The 21,615-nt window shown below is 39.3% G+C and overlaps 1 protein-coding gene across 3 annotated transcripts in view; it reads right to left on the bottom strand.

Annotated features, from left to right (window-relative positions):
- The window catches only part of LOC134342587 (protein HIRA), a 139,650-nt gene that overhangs the window by 13,235 nt on the left and 104,800 nt on the right, over positions 1-21,615 (bottom strand). For all 3 annotated transcript variants that reach the window (XM_063040907.1, XM_063040905.1, XM_063040906.1), the window contains 6 exons: positions 19,965-20,135; positions 17,360-17,564; positions 13,871-13,969; positions 13,275-13,423; positions 8,130-8,291; positions 4,919-4,977 (listed from right to left, as the gene is read on the bottom strand). In XM_063040907.1, coding sequence (XP_062896977.1) covers positions 4,919-4,977; positions 8,130-8,291; positions 13,275-13,423; positions 13,871-13,969; positions 17,360-17,564; positions 19,965-20,135 — 845 coding nt within the window. The remainder of the gene's footprint in view (positions 1-4,918; positions 4,978-8,129; positions 8,292-13,274; positions 13,424-13,870; positions 13,970-17,359; positions 17,565-19,964; positions 20,136-21,615) is intronic.

The following is a 21,615-nucleotide window of genomic DNA, read 5'->3' as shown; positions in this document are numbered from 1 at the left end:
AATAAACAAATTTGTGGAGAAGCTTGTGATAGTTAAAAATGAACTGCAGATCTAACACTTTGTATTTGGAAAAATGCAGCATTCAGCAGTTGCAGTCATCGACTTCCACAGCATTCACATCTGTGCCCAATTTCTGAAAGCACTGACCACGTAGTCCCACTTTTCCCACACTTCTTCCTGAATTCTACAAATTCATTTTAGATACCCAGGTCGCTATTGGAAGTTGTTACACAATCTGCTTCCACTAATCATTTAAGCAATGCACTCAGATCATTACAATTCAAAGTAAAAACAAAAGTTTTCATCCTCCCTTAACTTCTTTCATTTTAACTCATCTGACTCCCCTGGTTATTAAGTGACCGCCAATAGAAACATCAATCCTTTATTCTCCTCTCAATTAAAATGTACAAGTCCAAACTCTAATAAATTCCCCATTAACCTTATTTGCTCCAAAGAAAGCAATCCTTTGGATCTGGATAATTAATTCAAGTGTACAGAATATAGGACTATAGATAGGGGAAATGCAAGCAACACACATCAAAGTGCTGGTGAACGCAGCAGGTCAGGCAGCATCTCTAGGAAGGGGTACGGTCGACGTTTTGTGCCGACACTCTTCATCTTGACGAAGGGTCTCGGCCCGAAACATCGACTGAACCTCTTCCTAGAGATGCTGCCTGGCCTGCTGCGTTCACCAGCACTTTGATGTGTGTTGCTTGAATTTCCAGCATCTGCAGAATTCCTCGTGTTTGCGTAGGGGAAATGTAAGCAGGTTTTTTCCACTAAGGCTTGGGGAGATGAGATCTACAGGTCATAGGTTAAGGGTGAAAGGTGAAATATTTAAGGGGAACACGAGGAGAAACTTCTTCACTCAGAGGGTGCTGAGAGCGCAGTACGATCTGACAGCCGAAGTGGTGGATGCAGGTTTGATTTCAACATTTAAGAGAACATTGGATAAGTGCATGGATGGAAGGGGTATGCAGGACGATGGTCCAGTTGCAGGTGGATGGGACAAGGCACAATCACAGCTCAGCCTGGACAGGATGGGCCAAAGGGCCTGTTTCTGTACTGTAATGTTTTATGACCCTATACACCCGAAATGACTTTGTTGATGTGCTGTTGGAGTAGCTTGTGGAAAACTGCTTCTCAAGTAACTGAAGAACAAGGAGGCAAGGATTTGATACACACAAGAGATTCTGCAGATGCTGGAAATCCAGAGTAACACACATAAAATGCTGGAGAAACTTAGCAGATCAAGCAACATCTATGGAGAGGAATAATGAGTCAACATTTCAGGCTGAGACATTTCATCAGGACAAGTCTTGGCCCGAAATGTTACACTATTCCTCTCTATAGATGTCACTTGACTTACTGAGTTCCTCTAGCATTTTCTGTGTGTTACTCTGCAAGGACTGGAAGATCACATAATGGCAAATAATTATTGATCAGGACACCAAGCACGACCCTGTTCGTTGCACCATTGGAATTTTCCTGATCTTCTACAACAAAACCCCATTTAGATGTGCCTCATAAAAATTCCATCTGGCAATAGTTGGGAACAATATGCCACAGTAGGTAATAATTGAAAAGAAAACTTGAGAATCTGTTGAACAATGGAACTTCACAATTCACATGTCTGTTGATTAATTATGATGTTAGTTTTGGTGACTGGAAGAGGAAGGGCTTGTTTATCTCAAGCTAATTTGACTATAAGGAAACAGATGTACAGGAAAAAGCAGAAAAGAAATAAGGCTGCACTGACAAAACATGAAGCACAGTCATTTTATTTTAGTTTATCAAAGTCGCTAGCCAGGTTTCAGTAGAGCAGGTGCAGCTAACAAACAGCTTAGGGAAGGTCCAATGATCCCCTGTTGGCACTTTACAGCAGTGTTTGAGAAATTTACAGAAATCAGCGAGATTAAAGTATTATAAAATAAGTAGATTTATGGTTACAGAAAACCAATATTTTGTTTATTTATGGTTACCAGAAAATGGATGAGCAACTAAGAGGAGCACACATTGCCCAATTCATCCCTATCACATGGTATTTTAATCTCTCAATCCATGATTACAGCAGAACATTCCAAAGCAAGAAAATAAAGATGCATTGCCAAATTTTGGATACTGGGGAATTTCCAGAATTTCCCCCCAACATCATAAATCACCATTAACTGAAAAAAAAAATGAACTGGTCCAATCACAGTAACTCTGTTACAGGAGCTGTGTATTTTTTTGGTGTTTCAAATAACACCCAAAGCTTTACTATCATCTACAAGGCACAGTCATGAGTTTGACTGAATACTCTTTATTTGTCTGGAAGAGTACAGCTTCAATACCATTTGAAGTTTAATACCATCAAAAACAATAACTACTGATTAGAAAACCAGCCATAACAGCAAGCATTCATCCCCTCCAACACCACTGCACTATTGTTACAATGTCCTGCATCTACAAAATACACCACAGTTGTTTACCCAAGTCATTTTGACAGCAACAGATACATGGGAAAGCCACTGCCAGCAATTGTCATTCCAAGTTCCACACCATGTTAACTTGAAAATTTATTGCTTTTCCTTCATCGCCTTTGAGGCTGAATGCTTCAACCCTGTCCATAGCAGTTTTGAGTGAGCACCTTCATCAGGATGACGACAGTCATTCAAAGTGCGGGATCACAAGGATTGTTAAGGACGCTAACATTGCTAGCTATGCCGATTTTGAAATATAAATAATAAATAAAATTCAATATTGCATGTGAAAGAAAGCAAATAGCTTCTAGCTTTTCCAACCAAGGATTGCTAAGCATTAATATTAATAATTAATAATTGTTAATAATAACTAATTCTCAATTTGGAAAATTAAGTCCCATGAAAGGATAATTTCCTAGATGTTCAGGTACAAGCCATTCAACTCTGTCAACTCCCAAAGAAATGCAATGGCAGAATAAAGAGAGGATTCTTATCTATTGAATTACACAGCCAAAAAGAACAAGTTGTTTCTTTCTGAAATAGTCGGCTATTTTTCCCAGTAACATCTTCTAATATAAGAACTATATGTACAGAAGCATAGATTACACTTTGCTATTGTTAACACGTAGGACAGAAATGCCCTCAAATACCATTTTAACATTGGGTGATAGACCTGTGCAAGCAAGTTCAACTGCAAATCTGCCTTCACAAAAAGGGTGACAGTCCGGTACCCCACAGAGGTAATTGAGGCAACTGATTTGGGGGAGGAAAGGTTACTTGTGACAATTTGCCAATGTATTTGTTTTTCCTCAACTTCTGGTGTTAGATCAGAACCTCTCTCATTAAATTATAAAATGATATAGGCAATTTTATAGGAAATGCATAAAGCAAACAAAAAAAATAATCTCAGTATTATAACTTCTGTATCGTGTTAAAAAGGAACCTTGTTTTAATTAACAATGGACTATGAGACTCAAATGCTTGACATTTCATGCATTTTCTACAGCAAATAACACTTACTTCCACTTCTGCAAATTAACCACATTTGTCCCTACCCCTTATTTTATTCGTTTTCTAACCTCGTGAATACTTCGATCACCTTTAGACTTGACCATTTCAATGATTTCTCTATAAATGTCTCTGGGATGCCACGTCCACATTACCCTTTGGCCTAACAACTACCCTGTTAAAATCTTACTCTTAACAGCCTCCCCTCCCCCACCCATCAGAACATTAATATTAAAGTCCTAATCTTGGATTTGTGTCTCACACCAAGACCAAGTTCACCCTCCAGATCGGGGACTTGCTTCAGCCAATACTGCAAACCAAGCATGCTTCCCCAATCCTAATTTTATATGATCCATACTCTTTTTTTGCTGTTCAACCTTTTCTACTCTCTAAAACTCCTCCTCTAAACCTCAAAACCTCATACTACTTTAACCTCTTTCTACTTTAAAACTTAATAAAACTCAATTGTTCAACAACATTCTCCTGAAAGCTCCCTTTTTGGTTCAATGTCTACTTCCTTTCTGTTGGTGGACTGCACATATTTTGTTTATCAAAACCCAACATAACATATATTGGTATCATTACTGACAGTGATTAAGGCTGTCCAGCCAGTAGGATGGCTGGAAGTGTCAAAAAGAATGAGCGCATTTATGAAAAGAAAAGGTGCTAAAACAGCAGGGTGGCATGGTAGCATAGCAGTTAGTGCCACACTTTACAGTGTCAGTTGGAAGATCAGGGTTCGATTCTCACCACTGTCAATAAGAAGTTTGCACGTCCCCCATGACTGCGAGGGCTCCTCCAGGTACTCCCACATTCCAAAGATGTACAGTTAGGGTTAGTGAGTCGTGGACATTCTATGTCGGTGCTAGAAACATGAGAAGACTAGCAGGCTACTCAGCACATCTCACAAATTTGATCCGATATAAACAATGAATTTCACCATATGTTTTGATGCACGTGACAAATAAAGTAAAACTTTTAAACTTTACAACAAAGAGGAAATCTGTGATTTGAAAACATGAAAAATAACTGACTGACAAAATAGTGAAGAAGATGGATGAAATAGTAAAGTCCAGTCACTACCATGCTACAATTTTACACTGGCTATGAGTGATGGGTCACTAACAACATCAGGCTGAGTCGAGACCAGGAACCCTTCATTCACCTTAGCCTTACACTAAATGTATGCAGCTCACCACCAGAAAATTGTTGCCGATATCCAAATATCTGTTCAATCTGATAAAAAAATTAAAATAAACCAAAAGTAGTATGAAAATATGAAAGCAATGTGCCGGTTGTAATTAAAGCTTTACAGAATTTGGATAGTCCAGGAAAACCAGAACTGGTTATAGAAGCAGTATGAGAATGATTTAATGATTCAACTTACACCCACTTTTGCAGTTAGTACATTCATATTCATTTCCAGCTACACAGTTAAAGCCCAGTACCTGATAATATAGTGATCAGTGACTCATCCTTCACCAACACAGTCTGTTTCTTGGCATCCCTGGAAGAAGAAGGAAACATGAAATACAACCTAGTTCCCAATTTGTACTCACTGACATACAAACGTTTTCCAGATCAGCAGTAACTCAACCCTCAGAGCTGTTCCAATCCAAAATTGCAAGCAATGCCAACAATATTTCTCCTCAACTATTTCCAATCTAAGATACAGTGCTGCTTTCTCACCCTTTTCCTATAAATTATTCCCATTTCTTTTAATAGATTTTACTCTTTGACACTGCTCCCTCTAAGCTGTACGGGTTGTGGCCACACAGTAACTGAAATGCTCCTGCACACACAGCCTTTGTTGCCATGCAGCTAGAATTTTTTTATACAATTTTAATATAATTTTGAAATTTTGTTAATATATGCCTAAAGATTTTGACCAACCCACAATATCGAGTAGCATTAACTGTCCTTAACAATGTTTTAAAAGATCTGGCATCTCTTTGTAAATTGCTTCAGAAAAACTGTTCAAATACAATTGAAGCACTGCAGTGTGCAAAAGCAAAAATTAACAAGTTACTGTCACAGTATCTTGGCGATACCATTTATTGGAGTGACAAAGTGGAAAATCGCCTTACATCTACAAATTCTGATGTCATTACTGAGCCTATTATTCAAATCATTCAATATGTGTAAAATATCTCAGATAATAGATTTCCTGGTGTTGAGTTAAGAGAATGGCAAGCTTTTGACCTTGTTGCTATTATAAATAGAACCAAGTTTGAATTTGGAAAAGAGAAAGTTGTACGACTGACAAAAAAATGTTACAAACTATGATGAAATTCTTGCCTCAAAAATATTGCAGCAATACTGTGATTTCAATTTGTAATTTCTGAGAAAGTTAAGACAAGTTTAGTTAATGTGTTCACTGCCACGTTGAACTACGTGCTTAGAAGTGAAGAGTTTGAAGAACTGTCAATTATTGCTGACATCATTGGACCATTAACAAACAGTGCTGACTGCAAATGTGGTTTCAGTCTTAAGAATTCAATCAAATGCAGATCCAGAAACAGACAAGGAGTGGAAGATTTGGATAATCTGATGAATTTTAGGGCACATCTTTCATCTGGATGCAAAAATTAATCTGGACAATGGACTTGTAATAAAGACTGATGAGAAAAAGTTCATGAAACGTGAAAGGTTTGCTTTGCTGTACAGTATTTCATTATACCCTTTAATTAATAAATAAAATCAAAAGTATGTGATTTTTCAATTTTCATTCTAAATACTCATAGTATGCGTATTTTAGAAAAAAACATTTGCAGTGCCACACAGATTTCAGGCCATGTAAAAATTTACTGCTCAGAGCAATGGTTGGTCTGCACAGCTGTTAAAGAAATTAGAGGGAACGTTGCTCTGATATATCGTCGATTCAAAGGTAATTTTCTCTGCTGGCAAAAAATAGATAGCAGATATATATCTGTGAAATGGATACGACAGAGCATCAACCTACCACCCTCCACCCGCCCCCCACCAATGATCCAGATCACTCTAATCAGACTTCTGGAAAAAAAATAACAAAACTTAAATTTAATGTTAAAGCACATAAAATATTTTAAAATAAATTACTATTTCAAAATAGATTAAACTTCAATGAATTATACCCATAAACACACATTACCAATATGAAAGATAAGCAAAAAAAAAGAAAAATTCCAAAACCTGTCAATAATTTCCTAAAAATTAAAAAACAATGTTGTAAGGCTGAAAAAGTATTTACCCCTTTGTAATTTTTACATCAACTTTCCTCAGTTGCAATATGGTATATTACCTTCCCAACTCACCCAATTTATTGATATAGAAAATTGGAGGATCGCCTGAATAAACACCAACTCTCTCTGTAAGGTCCAACAGTATGGTAGATTTTCAACAGACCAAAGCAAAATGAGGACAAAAGAATATTCAAGACAAGTCAGGGAAATGATAATAGAGAAGCACAAATCTGGGGAAAGCTACAAGACCATCTCAAAGGCACAGAGTATAGTGCAGTCCAGTGTGAAAAAAGTGGAAAAAATATGAAACCCCAGCCATACTGCCTAGGTCAGGCTGCCCCTCTAAACTTGCTCACTGAAGAATGGCACTTGTAAGAGAGGCTGCTGTGACTCCAACAGTCACTCTAAATGTTCTGCGGAAGTCACTGGCTGCAACTGAAGTCCATAGTCCTTGCACAAAAAGGGTATTTATGGAAGAGTGGCAAGGAAGAAGCCCTGGCTAAAAAGAAAAGAAACATACCTTTGCCTGTAAAGACTTTGCAAAGTGTCATTTAGAAGACACTGCAAAGATATGGAAGAAGGTCTTGCGGTCGGATGAGACAAAAGTGGAACTTATCGGCATCAACACTAACCGGTACGTGTGGTGTAAATCTAATACTGCATATCAGCCTGGTAACATTATCCCTACTATAAAGTACAGTGGACGTAGCGTCATGCTACGGAGATGATTTTCAGCAAAAGGGACTGGAATTCTGGTCAGGGTTGATGTAAAGATGAATGCTGATAAATACAGAGAAATCCCGGATAAAAATCTGCTAGCCTCTGCCAGAAAGCTTAAACTGAGGAGGAAGTTTGTCTTTCAGCAGGACAACGCAAAGCAGACTGCCACAGCAGCCATGAAATGGCTTCAAATGAAGAAAATTGATGCTCTTGATTGGCCCAGTCAGAGTCCTGACCTTAACCTGATCAAACATCTCTGGCGAGACCTCAAGACTGCTGTCTACTGCCATTCCCCATCTAACCAGGCACAGCTTAAGCAATTTTCCAAGGAGGAATGGGCAAATCTTGCTCCATTACATTGTGCAAAGCTAATAGAGGCTTACCCAAAAGTCTACTGGCTGTAGTAGCTGCAAGAGGTGGTTCAACTAATACTTTTGAACTGGTGACATGTCGGATATTGAAATTCTAGCTTTCATGCATTACAATTCTCCTTGTTTTCTGTGCTCTCGTGTAAAAATACAGCATGTGATTCACAATTTTTTTTTAGTCAAATGGATCAAAATCCCTGGTTGTAATACTCATTTATGTGAACGAAAGGTTGGGGGCTGAATACTTTTACAAGTCACAGTGCTGGAGTGTGATGTACAGTTTCTTATCCCACCTGCAACTCATACAAATGGGCATTTTTCCAATCATTTTCCCAGTGTCACACACTTACCAAACAGAGAGTGTAGCAGTAGCCATCAGAGCCATCACAAAGTGACTGGCACAATGCAACGTGGAGATGGGTGACTGGAGGAGAATGGCAGGCAGCAGACGTCGCCCACTTGCCGAAAATACAGACACCATCCGCTCCTCACAGGCAACGCTGACCAGGTCGCTGTGAAAAAAAAGAGGGATTATGATGAACCTGGCTGAAACTGCATCAACTAGTGACGACATCCACATCAACAAACCTGGTTAACCTCAGACTGGCAGCCGTGCAGGGGCAGGGAACCTGAGGTTTCGTAGGGAGAAAGAGAAGATGAGAGTCAGCTACCCAATGTCCAGGGACAGGAATCAGTCTGATATGGAAGCGGGAGGAGGAAGATGAGAGCAGCAAATGCAGAGTACAATGAAAGGAAGCAGAACAGAACAAAATAATTTAAAACAGAAGTGCTTTAGGGAATCACAAGGATATCAAGAGCAATAAATTAATTTTTTAGCAATTATGTTAAGGTTAAGTGGATGGTCAGGAGAAATTCAAGGCTTCTGAATTGCTAAAGCAAAGAAAACTGAAAATAAGTTAAAATGCCACACACCACATTTAAAGAAGATACATTTGTCTTGCAGACAGTACACTCAAGAAACTCAGCACCCTACAGGGCATAATGGGTAATCTGACTGGCACCCATCCATTACCCTGTAGATATTCTCTCTACCACCATCTCACAATGACTACAACACATGCCATCTACGTGCCGAGAGTACACAAGCAGTAGAGAGACTTGCAGCACGGAGACAGGTCCTTTGGTCCAACGAGCCCACGTCAACCATCAACGACTCATTTTACACTAACTTCACACTTCCCAAATCCTTGATATCTACACCCAGGTAGAGGATTCAGCAACAGACGAACACCACCACCTAGTTTAAGTGACACCATCCTTACTTTAACATACATATATTCCCATACCTTCAACATGGCCTCATTATAGGTTATTTATAATAGAAACTCCTCTTTGGTTTAATTGATCTATGCCACAATTTTGGCTTTTAAGGTTCGTGATGACTCTGTGTAGTCTGAATGTCAGTCCTTGAGCATATCCCTAACGTTTATAGGTTTCTTTTTGGTGTTTCTTCCCCGAATTTTTTATTTCATTCTGTGAAACAACTTTTGCCTTAATTTAGAAATTATTTTTAATTTAACTTAAAACATTGTAGGGGCAGTTCTACCAGAAGGACAGAGAACAATTCACCACCACCCTCTGGCAATTTGGGGTGGGCAATAAATGCTGACAGCTACATCCTAAAAAAGATGGACTTAAAACAATGTGTAAATAATTAGAACATAAAACAGTACAGCACAGGTCAAGCTTTAAGGCCATGATATTGTGTCCAACCCGTGAAGCCAATGACTCCTAACACCGGACAACAAAGATGTTGTTTCCTGAATACTTTTGGGTGCATTTTATGGATTTGGAGCTGCTGATCATAAAAATCACCATGAAATTTCCCTATCACACACCCTTTTTGTTTTAAATCTCCTATATTTGTAATTTCGATTCATAATTCAAGTCAATTAAAATGTTGCCCACAATGTAAGCTGAAAGGTTTTCTATCTTCTCCAGGCATACCTGGGTATGCTCAGGCAGGACGGATGCTGTATGCCAGAACAAGTTTTAGAAAGGCTATAAATTTCCATGAAGGATATTGATATTTGAGACAGATGTTTCCCAAAATAACTGATACCAAGATTAAGAAAGGCATTTTCACTGGTCCACAGATCAAACAACTTATCAATGACAGGCAATTCGAGGAACTTCTAGTGGGAACAGAGAAAACTATATGGAAGTCTTTCAAGGATACTCTTGAAAATTTTCTTGGCAACCAAAGAACACCAAACTATGTGCAGCTGGTTGACTACATGCTTCAGCATACAAAACCATGAAATGCGACATGTCACTAAAGATTCATTTTCTGCATTCCTATTTGGACTTTGTCCCTGCAAATCTTGGCGCTGTCAGTGACCTACATGGTGAAAGGTATATCATGACTGCATGATATTGCAGTCATGGAGAAATGGTATCAGGGCATCTGGAATCTATCAATGCTGTCTGTTATCGTTGGACACTTCAGCAAGAAGCCTCAGACACTGTGTACAGATGAAAATCATCAACATTTTTAGCTTAGTTGAACTATTGCAAAGTGTCGCACTGTTGTGCAATTAAAGTATTCACTTATTTCTCCAAATTCCTACTTCCAAGTAGTCTGAAATTATGTTTGTATTCAGCTTCAAGTGGTATACCATAAACCAAAAAAATTCTGAGGAATCAACACTTTTGAAGAAATGTGTTGTATAGTGCAATTAATCTGGTCCCTGTTCTCCACACATTGCCCATATCCTTCTGCACACAGTTACACATATTAAAGAAATTCTTAAACACTCCTATGCTATCTTCTTCAAGCCTCCACTGTTCTATGTAATCACACATCTCCATTGTATCCTTCTTACCTTTAATACATGCCAGCTAGTACTAGACATTTCGAGTGTACAAGAAGATACTAGCCATTTATCTTTGCCCCAATTTTATAAACTATCAAATCTCTCCTAAGCCTCTCTAGAGAAAACAGACCCCGTTCACAGGCAAAAGACCTCAATCCAGGAAGCAGTTGAAAAAGATTTGGCCCGATAAGCTGCCAAAGGAACTCCTGTAGTTGCTTTGAAGCTATTGAAAATAGACCTATCATCAACCACAGATATAGTCCTTCATGCTTGGTATGATGAGGTGTCCTTCTCATTCAACATCTGTAATCCAATTGACTACAGTGGAGAGAAACTACTTCACCAGTGAAGTCTGGGACTGGGGATGAAATTAACAATCTATTTCACACACCAAGTGGAGCAGGAAGTATGAACTCTCTTCTACAAACCAAAATCTGTAATCTATGTTAACCAGAGACTGAAAAATATCGCCAAAGATGAGTATAGAGAGTCAAGTTAGTCAAATTAGCCCAAGTGAAGGCTTTTGTTTAAGGAATACCTGAACAGTGTTCCAAAACTAATTCTGAATACTGGAGCCCCAAGAAAATGGACACACAAAATTATACTGTTTTTTCAAGTGAAGTATAACATATGAGAAGTGAAATACTTTCCACCTGACCTACTAATAAAGTCCTACAGCTTCTGTCCCACATTACAAGCCAACAATTAGTCTAAATGTTCTTATCCTTAGCATATCACGCATGAGTCTGCTGTCAATAGCTTGTGTTTTAGTCGAGCCAAGTTCCAAAGGTCCAGGATTTGGACCTCACTGGACACACAGTGCAGTGGAATCACTCTCACCCGAAACCTCTGTACTGAACTGACAAGTGAAGTTCAATATGCAGAAGGACTTCTGTTCTTCTGGATTTTCTGTATTACAAATTGGTTAGTCATTATATGTCTATTTATATCACATCTGGAAAGTGACTGCACTAATTCTCACAGTACATCAGAGCTGAAAGAAGTCTATGAAGAAATACCTAGAAAACTCAATTTAGATATAATTCTGTTGAATAATGGACTGTCACAGTAGTGATCATTGTGAATCATTGCCTGTAAACCCAAAGAATGGCTATCTATAGATAGGATTTTAAAGTATTGCAACAGCTCAGCAAGTTTTCTTTGAAACTAATTTAATTTCTGAGAAACACTATTCAGTGGATCAACTTTCTCTTTTAAAATTTAAAGCGCATATCTCAAAAGGCCAGTGCAAACAGTAAAATATTCATGAATAAATCACACCAATCCCAGAATCTTAGAGCGCAAAGAAAGATTATTCATTCATGGTCCCAGTATTTCTGGCAAGGTGTTGATCAGAAAACATAAAGGTCTTTCCATTAAAAAACTTTAATCTTCCCCGTTTAAACTGAGTTGATATCATTCTTCCTCATTCAGCACACAGCTATGCTTAAATATTGTATCTCAGATAAAGCATGTGCTAAATATACCAGGGGGTGAATGAGAACATAGACCAGCTGCATCTCTTCACAACTGGCACAGTACCAGTGTTTAAAGTTTATTTCTCTTACTGCAGTTTGCTTCTCTCTTTGCCCAGGGCCTGGCAGCAAGAATTTCTATTGTGCAACAAGAACAGACCACTTACACTACTGCACAGAAAAAAGTTGCCCTATTTGAGGTTCACTTGGAACTGTTTCAAAAGAAAACATAGTTTAAGGATGTTTATTGTCATACTGAAAAAAAATCTTAAAGCTATTGGCTGCACTACTTGAGTCTCAATACTAATCTTCATTGTTTTTCCCTCCCTTGCACTATCTCCTAGAATGTGAGTGGGGTGGAGGTGGGGGAGGTTATGGCATCTCCCAAAATACACTATGACCACCCAGCACCAATCATACTGACCAAGTGCCCTTTTTAAATACTTTTGTAAAACTGTATTAGCAACATGTAGCCAGTCACATTAAATTAACATAAATCATCTATCTTAAAACAATAATTGCATCAAAACCACATACAGAGGTGATTGATAAGTTTGTGGCCTAAGGTAGAAGGAGATGAGTTATTAACTTCAAACTTTCTGCATAATCACTCAAAGCGTTAACCTGCATGTGTATGTAACAAGAGCTGTATAACCCATCACCCATCTGTGGACACTTTCTGGAAGTCCAAGATCTGTATGCTCCACAACCGCTGGACTAAGTGCGTAAATGTAGGAGGAGAAAATGTTGAAAAATAAATGTGCTAGGTTTCCTAAAATTGACTCCTTCTACCTTAGGCCACGAACTTATCAATCACCCCTCGTACCTTTAGCAGCTTACAGGAAAGTAAACCAGAGGAGACTGCAGCAATTACTGCATTTTATTTAATTACTAAATCATATAAAAAATTAATGGATCATACATACAAACTTCACACAGACATGAGGCTGATATACTGCAGGTCTTAACACCGTAGGTACAGATTGTATGCCTCTCCATGATAAAATTAAAACCTCAACTACTTTAGAGAACTACAAATAAATATAATTTTTCCCTCTTTCAGTTCCATGTACAAATTGATCAGGGGTACACACAGTCATTCAGTCTGTCCCAGAATTAACACCCAGCAGTTCTGTACATCAACTCTCAGAATTATCACCATCAGACCTTTCTCAATACTCACCAGCTTCCAGCAGCAGCAAGGATTCGACTTGTCAGTAGTGTGTCCCACTCTTTGCCTTCTCTCATGCACTTTAGCCGGCTGAGTTTCCACCCTGTGACTGTTGGAACCTCGTTTTCCACTTCTATGTACATGGCTGGCTCAGTGCTCACCTGAAGTTGAGCAGAGAGAATACACACACACAGAAAGCAGACGTAAATTCTCTTAGACTGCCAACTTACATAGACTTAAACATTGTTCTAAATTAACTTTGCATTCCCCTTTTGACTTTTTGCAGTTATAGTATATCCCAAAGACTGTTTATGGAATTTGTAACAGGGAGAATGTTATATTCTTTATGGTAACACTTTACAAGACTAAAATATTGCTTGATGATAAATAGGCTAACAATGACACCACACCCTTCCACCTCCAGGAGGCTCCAGTCATCCAGAAAGTTAAGTATTTTGGTAAGCAGGGTATTCTCAAGGAGATTTTGGGAGTTTAATGTTAACTCAAGCCATTGCTACTTAGACAACATTCTTGGAATTCAAGCTGAAACTTGCAAAGACCTGAAGGAGGATTAAGAAGCACTGTTCCCAGTCAGTGCCATCTCTTACCTGTATGTTAAATGCTTTCTTTGGAGCTGGTGTTGGGAGTTTAAATACAATGACGGGGGCTGAGACACGTGATACCTCTTTTTCTGTTGAGGGAGCAGGCTGAAATAGAAGTGTAATAATTAGTGCAACTTCATTCAGCACCTGACCCTTTACGTAAATGGAGAGTACAAACCAGCAGAAGAATGGTAATAGCACTGCCCTCATAACATTGTCTTCATCCCAAGATCACAGAACTAGTCTTCAGCCAGTTCAGTTCACTTCAGATGATAGAAACCAGAACCACAGAGAGCACAAAGTACAGCAAAGGTATGAAACCAGACATCTCGTCTTCAGAATTAGCTGCATCTACAGCCAGGTTGTTACAGTACTGTTATGATTCCAGAATAAATCTGACACATGGAACAGGATTAATCCAATCCAGTTAATCACCATCTAGTCAGTCCACTCAGTCATGAACAAAATGATGAAAGGTATCATCAACAGTGCTCAAAAGCACCACTCATTCTCCAGGAACCCACTCATCAATACACAGTTTGGATTTTGCCTGGACCACATAATACAGAACAAATTGCAGACTTTGGCCCAAACAGAGTGAAAGAGCTGAATTCCAGAAACGAGTTGAGAAGGAAGAACACTCCAATGAGTGAAGTCATTTTGCAACGTTACTGTTAGAGGTCAATCATCCCAATCCCAGGACTTTGCTCCCGCAGATCTCCTGAGCCTGTGCCCATGACCACCATCTTCTGGGGCTTCACCACTGACCTTCCTTCCACTATCAGGTCAGAAATGATCATATTCATTGATTATTGCACATTCATGACTTATTGATAACTGAAGCAATATAAGCAACATATACCTTTGTGCAGCAAGACCTGAGCAACATTCAGGCCAAGTACAACTGTACGTTAGATATTCTATTGCTTTCAGTCATTAAATTCCACAACATCAACATCCCAGGGTGTCGCCACCGAGAGAAATTCAACCAGATTAGCTGCAACTGAAAGAGTGGGTTAGAGACTGGGCACATACACAAAATACTGGAGGAACTCAGCAAGCCAGGCAGCATCTATGGGAAAGAGTATAGTCAACATTCAGGCCGAGACCCTTCACCAGGACTGGAGAAGAAGATGAGGAGTCAGAGTTAGAAGGTGGATGGAGAGACTGATGAAGGGTCTCGACCTGAAAAAACGACTATTCTCTTTTTTCCATAGATGCTGCCTGGCCTGCTAAATTTCTCCAGCATTTTGTGCGTGTTGCTTGGATTTCCAGCATCGGCAGATTTTCTCTTGTTTATGATTACAGACTGTACTTCTGACTGCCTGTGATTTTCTCCTGACACCTCACAGAATTTATCCCATCTGCAAGACACACTGGGAGGTTTTTTTTTTGGGGGGGGGGTCATAGAATTCTCTTCACTGGCCCAGAGGCTTCAGCTCCATAATATTCAAACAACTCAACACACCCAAAACAAGGAAGCTCACCTGTCTAGGACTCCAACCATCAAAGTAAACATTCACCTCTCCACCACTGGCACACAGAAGCTGCAAAGTACATTATTAATTTAACTTCAACAGCTCTCCCAACCCAGAACCCATTCATTACTGCTAGCTCCATATCCGAGAACTCCCTAACCAACAGTAATTTGGCAGTAGTTTCACCAGATGGACTACAGTGGCTCAAGAAGGTGGCTCATCACCATCTTCTCAAGTTCATTACGGATGGGTAAAAATTACTGGCTTGTCAGTGCTACCAACTTAGCAAAAATATAACAAAGTTTGCTGTGCACAGGACACAGATCATTTTAAACATACACATGACAATGTTGCAAAGAACATTAACATCCGGAATATTTTATATACAGTGTAAAGTAAGCCAAGCTGAATGCATAACTGTGTCTGTGTCCAGTTCTGGTCGCTTCACTATAGGAAGGATGTGGAAGCATTGGAAAGGGTACAGAGGAGATTTACCAGGATGCTGCCTGGTTTAGAGAGTATGCATTATGATCAGAGATTAAGGGAGCTAGGGCTTTACTCTTTGGAGAGAAGGAGGATGAGAGAAGACATGATAGAGGTGTACAAGATAATAAGAGGAATAGATAGAGTGGATAGCCAGCGCCTCTTCCCCAGGGCACCACTGCTCAATACAAGAGGACATGGCTTTAAGGTAAGGGGTGGGAAGTTCAAGGGGGATATTAGAAGAAGGTTTTTTACTCAGAGAGTGGTTGGTGCGTGGAATGAACTGCCTGAGTCAGTGGTGGAGGCAGATACACTAGTGAAGTTTAAGAGACTACTCGACAGGTATACGGAGGAATTTAAGTTGGGGGCTTATATGGGAGGCAGGGTTTGAGGGTCGGCACAACATTGTGGGCCGAAGGGCCTGTACCGTGCTGTACTATGCTCTATGTTCTATAACAGAGCCAATGAGCTTATTGTGGTCCAAGTACATATATTTTCTTATTTGTCTTGTTTGAATAGTTTACCCAACTGAAACCACATAAACCCACAAAGCAAGACCTAAGATGTACCATAAAATATAGCAGAATTATGTAGCACCCCCTGGCTAAAGAAATTCCTCCTTATCTCTGCTCTAAAGAAACGAGCTTCTATTCAGAAGCTGTGCCTCCTGGTCTAAGACTCCCCCACTGTAGGAAACATCCTCTCCATGTCTAATCCATCTAGGTCTTTCAATATTTGATAGGTTTCAATGAGATCACCCCTCCTCCCCATTCTTCTAAACTCTAGCAAGTACAGACCCAGAGTCATCAACTGCTCATCCTACATCAATACTTTTATTTTGGACCATAAACCAGTCCCCTTTTCTAACATAATCTTTACTACATGTACATTTAGAAAAGCACAAAAGATATCCATGAGTAAACTGGCATTTCAATTGCCTGACGAAATTTTGAAGTGGAGGTAAAGTCCTGGCTCCCATTTCTTTCACAAGATACAAGCAGCAGATATGGATATTACTCTTCAAACCAAGCAGAAACAAAAAAAAAATCAGAGGCCTGAAAATTTAAACTTTTATCCTTCTTCAGGCTACTAATTACAAGTTACAGCAGCTGATGAGCCTTCTGTCTTCTTTCCACAGGAGGTGCATGAAACAGGAATGTTCACAATAAGAAACTTACAAACCTAAACAGTGCAAGTAATGCTTTTAAGTTAAAATTTAACTTGGAGCTGGAGTTTGAACATTGTCGATATTGCCAGAAAATGAGATTTGAAGATACACTTTTAGGGTCAGTGGTATCAGCACCTTGTCCTGTTTGTTTTATTCAAAACGTGTTTCCTTATTTCCCCTGAAGGACGAAATTTATATGAAGAAATACTTCCTTAAGACCCACAGCTCTGTAAGTAAGGAGCCACATTTTATATGAAATTAAAAGTGGCTGTGGACAGGTTATATGGTTTGGAGACGAAGAAACAGTAGTTATCCACATAAGAAAATTTACCAACAGCTTTAGGACACCAGTTATTTCACCCATACCTGAGATGCTAAGGCTACAGGCATCTGCTTTGTTTCTTTCCTTGGTCGACCTTTCTTTTTCTTTTCCACAACTTCTCCCTCGGTGTCATTCTTGCGCTTGGACAGTGCTGAGATTTTAGAAGCTGGAATCTTCTCTTCACTGTCACTGCTGCTCTCTTGAATTTCTCTAGCTTTGAAGTCTTTGGACAGGCCCAGCTCTTTACCCCTGGAAAGAGAACCACAGTGATTATAAGACCATACGATACAGGAGCAGAATTAAGCCACTCAGCCCATCAAGTCTGGTCCGCCATTCCATCACAGCTGACATATTATCCCTCTCAACCATAGTCCATTCCTCCTGAACCATTTCAGAATCTAGAGATTCTTTAAAGATCATTACTAATATCTCCACAATATCTCAAGAACCCTGGGTGTATTCCTTCTAGTCCAGGTGATTTATCTACCTTCACATCTTTCAGCTTCCCATGCACTTTCTCCTTAGTAATAGCATCTACTCACCTTTGCTCCTGACATACTCGCATTTCTGGCATACTGCTAGTGTTTTTTTGTAGAGAAGAGTGATGCAAAAGACTTATTAAGTTCTTCCTGCACTACTTTGTCCCCCATTACTACCTCTCCAGCATCACTTTCCAGGGGGCTTGTATAGATTCTCACTTCTCTTTTGCTCTTTTTATCTTTATCTGGAAAAACTTATGGTATCCTCTTTGATATTACTGGCTAGCTTACCTTCATATTTCATCTTTTCTCTCATGGCTTTTTTTTAAGTTGCCTTCTGCTGCTTTTTAAAAGCTTCCAAATCCTCTAACGTAGCACTATTTCTCGCCATATTATATGGTCTCTCATTCAGGAGCAGCATCTTCTCCTCTGCTGTCCGATTTCTGAATGCACACTTACCTCATTACTTCTTTATGTCTTTTATTTTGGGTTTTTTGCACTAGTTATTTAATTTTATATATATACAACAGTACCTTTATTTCCTGCGGAGCATCAAGAAAGCTCACCTCTGTCCCAGGATACTGATGGACTTTTACCGCTGTACTATTGAGAGCATACTCACCAACTGCATCTCAGTGTGGTCTGGCAATTGTCCCGTATCGGACCGCAAAGCACACCAGCGGGTGGTGAAAACTGTCCAGTGGATTATCAGCACCCAATTGCCCACCACTGAGAACATCTACCGTAAACGCTGCCTGGGCAGGGCGAAAGGCATTATCAAGGATGCATCTCACCCTAACCATGGACTTTTTACTCTCCTCCAATCCGGTAGGCGCTACAGGAGCCTCCGCTCCCACGCAAGCAGGAACAGGAAGAGCTTCTTCCCTGAGGCTGTGACCCTGCTGAACCTCACATCACAGCGCTAAGCAGTATTGCACCCATATTGGACTGTCTCGGTACTTTTATATTTGTGTGCTATAGCACTTACTTTTTATTCGCAGTTATTTTGTAAATAATACTATTCTTATGCACTTCTGGTCAGATGCTAATTGCATTTCATTGGCTTTGTATCTGTACTTGGCACAATAACAATAAAGTTGAATCTAATCTAATCTAATACACACACACACACACATGCACATATACATATGCGCACATATACATATATATATATACATATACGCACATACACATATATACACATAAATAAATAATCTCACAGTTGTTTTCTCTCCCTATTATTATGTATTGCATTATACTGCTACCGCAAAGTTAACAAATTTCACAACATATGCTGGTAATGATAAACCTGATTCTCATTCAAATTTTGATTATGACCTCCTTTGTCAGTCATGTTTGCCTTATCCTCCTTTAAAATACCTAATTTTCAGGATGTATCTATTCTGCATCTTCCAAATTTCCCCCCAGAAACTCCTGCCCTTGCTGTTCTGCCGTCATCACTGAAAATGTCCCCTTCCAATCATCTTTGGCCAGCTCCTCTCTCACGCCTCTGTAATTCCTTTTACTTCACTGTAATAATGATACACTTGACTTTATCTTTACCCTCTCAAACTGCAGGGTGAATTCTATCATATTATGAGCGCTGCCTCCTTAGGATTCCTTTACGTTGAGGTCCTAATCAAATAGGGTTCATTACACAACACCCAATTCAAAATTGCCTTTCCCCTAGTGGGCTCAACAACAAGCTGCTCTAGAAACCGTCTCTTAGGCTCTGCAAATTCCCTCTCTTGGGATCCAGCACCAACCTAATTTTCCTCAATCCACTACATATTCAAATCTCCCATGACACTGTAACATTGCCTTTTTAGCCTTAACCTATTAACAATATTAGCCTTTCTCAATCACCTTGGATGAACATATAAAGTCCCAATTGTCAAATGAAGCACGCCTTGAGAAAATATCCTCTTGAACCTCTTTTACAACATCAAGAATAAATAAGATCACCTACAAATAACATCTCAGAATGTGAGAGATACACCATAAAATATCTGTTTCCTTGTTAACAATGTTCCTGAGAAGTAATACACCTGGGAATATCTTATGGTGATATGCTGTTTGCAGTTAATTGATTGTAGTAATATTTTGCCATTGGTCTGCTAAGTTAATCAAAATAGACTCAACTGATGGCCTTGTGTTTCCATGCCCATACCTGTCCAAGTCACTCTGCCTGGCAACAGAAGAGATAGGAGTTGTTCCTGGAGTGGATTTGGATCGTTCAGTGAACCTAGAATCTAGAGCTTTCATCGGCTCAATCCGTGAAGGAGAAGTCAAAAGTTGAGTGCTTGTAGGTAGAGCAGTAGGTGTACTAGTGATTGCAGACCTGAGAAATAAAGACATGACTTTAATGTACAATTGACTCTCCCACCTACATCACATCTATAGTGTATTTGTATCCATCTACAATATGCTCAACTATGCACTGCAATCTGTCTCACTAAGTACAAGCTACCAGCATATAGTAAAAGCTACCAGGGACTTTTAAGAGACTTTTGGATAGGTACATGGAGCTTCAAAAAATAGAGGGCTACGGGTAACCCTAGTAATTTCTAAGGAAGGGACACGTTCAGCACAACTTTGTGGGCCGAAGGGCCTGTATTGTGCTGTAGGTTTTCTATATTTCTACATAGTCACCTCCACCACGACTGAATGCTTTTAAGTAGCAGTAATAAACACTAAGTGCTTGCAATTTGGCAATGATTTTTACTTTAATGGGGTAATAATACCACAAAATAGGCTATTTTATATGTTGTCGGAGATTTGTCAGTACTTTAGGCTCATATGTTATTTTAATTTTTTCTTATCCCTCAACTTGAACATGCAGACCCTCCAGTGATTTTGTTCACTTGACTTATGTATAGCCTGCACATATGAACAAGCATATGGGAGATTGGCTGGATAAATTTTCAGGTGGTTGCAAGTATCTTCAATCAGCTAGAAACTCAGTTTGTGCCACATTTCCAACTTAAGAACTGTCTGGGTTATGAAGTGTTCACAGGAACAGAACCCTGTCGTAACCTTGGAAGAACCTATATTAATATACTGAGATATTACAGAGGTATTGTGTAAATAACAACCCTTCATAATGAAGTCTAGAAAATGACAGTTTACAAGTTTGTCAGTTGCAGCAAGCTACAAGGAAACCTCATCAACATCCCAGTACAGTGACATGAAAGGCAAAATAATACTCAGGCTGAATTCCTACTCTAAGCCCAGAAATGCACAGGAAAATTCAGAACTTTTGATGCACATGAACAGAAATAATCCCATTTATGAGTAAAAACTATACTGCCTCATTAAATGTTTAAACAATTCAGAGCTTATGTCTCTATTATCAGCACTCTACTTAATATCTTCCTTGGCAGCTTCATAAATAAAAAAAATACAGTACAAAGAGGGCCAAGATAGAATTTCTGACATGGACCCCATGTTTGATTTTTTTCCAACACCCTTTTTTATTCTTTAATTTCAAGGGTTCCTTCAGGTCCACCTGCTCTACATCATTGTCCTCCCAAAGAGTCAACATATTGTGAACTTAATGCTATTAGCCCATGACTTTTTTGATTCCCTCTTCTGATGCTTGAGGATTGTATCCTTTCCATTCCTCGCCTGATGACAAGCAAACCATAACATGCAGAACCCTGGCTGCCTTCCAAATCTAAATGAAGCAGAGAAAATGCAAAAGCCATGGCAGCATTCCAAACTCTGAATAAGGAAGGCCACGTGTTCAGGCCCTTCTTCAAAGGTTTGAGCATCTAATCCATGCTGGCACTACAGTACGATATTGACTGTCTTCTTTTGGG

The sequence above is a fragment of the Mobula hypostoma genome, chromosome 2 (genome assembly GCF_963921235.1).
Source record: "Mobula hypostoma chromosome 2, sMobHyp1.1, whole genome shotgun sequence".
In the NCBI taxonomy this organism is placed as follows: Eukaryota; Metazoa; Chordata; class Chondrichthyes; order Myliobatiformes; family Myliobatidae; genus Mobula; species Mobula hypostoma.
This window is presented reverse-complemented; position numbering and strand designations above follow the sequence as displayed.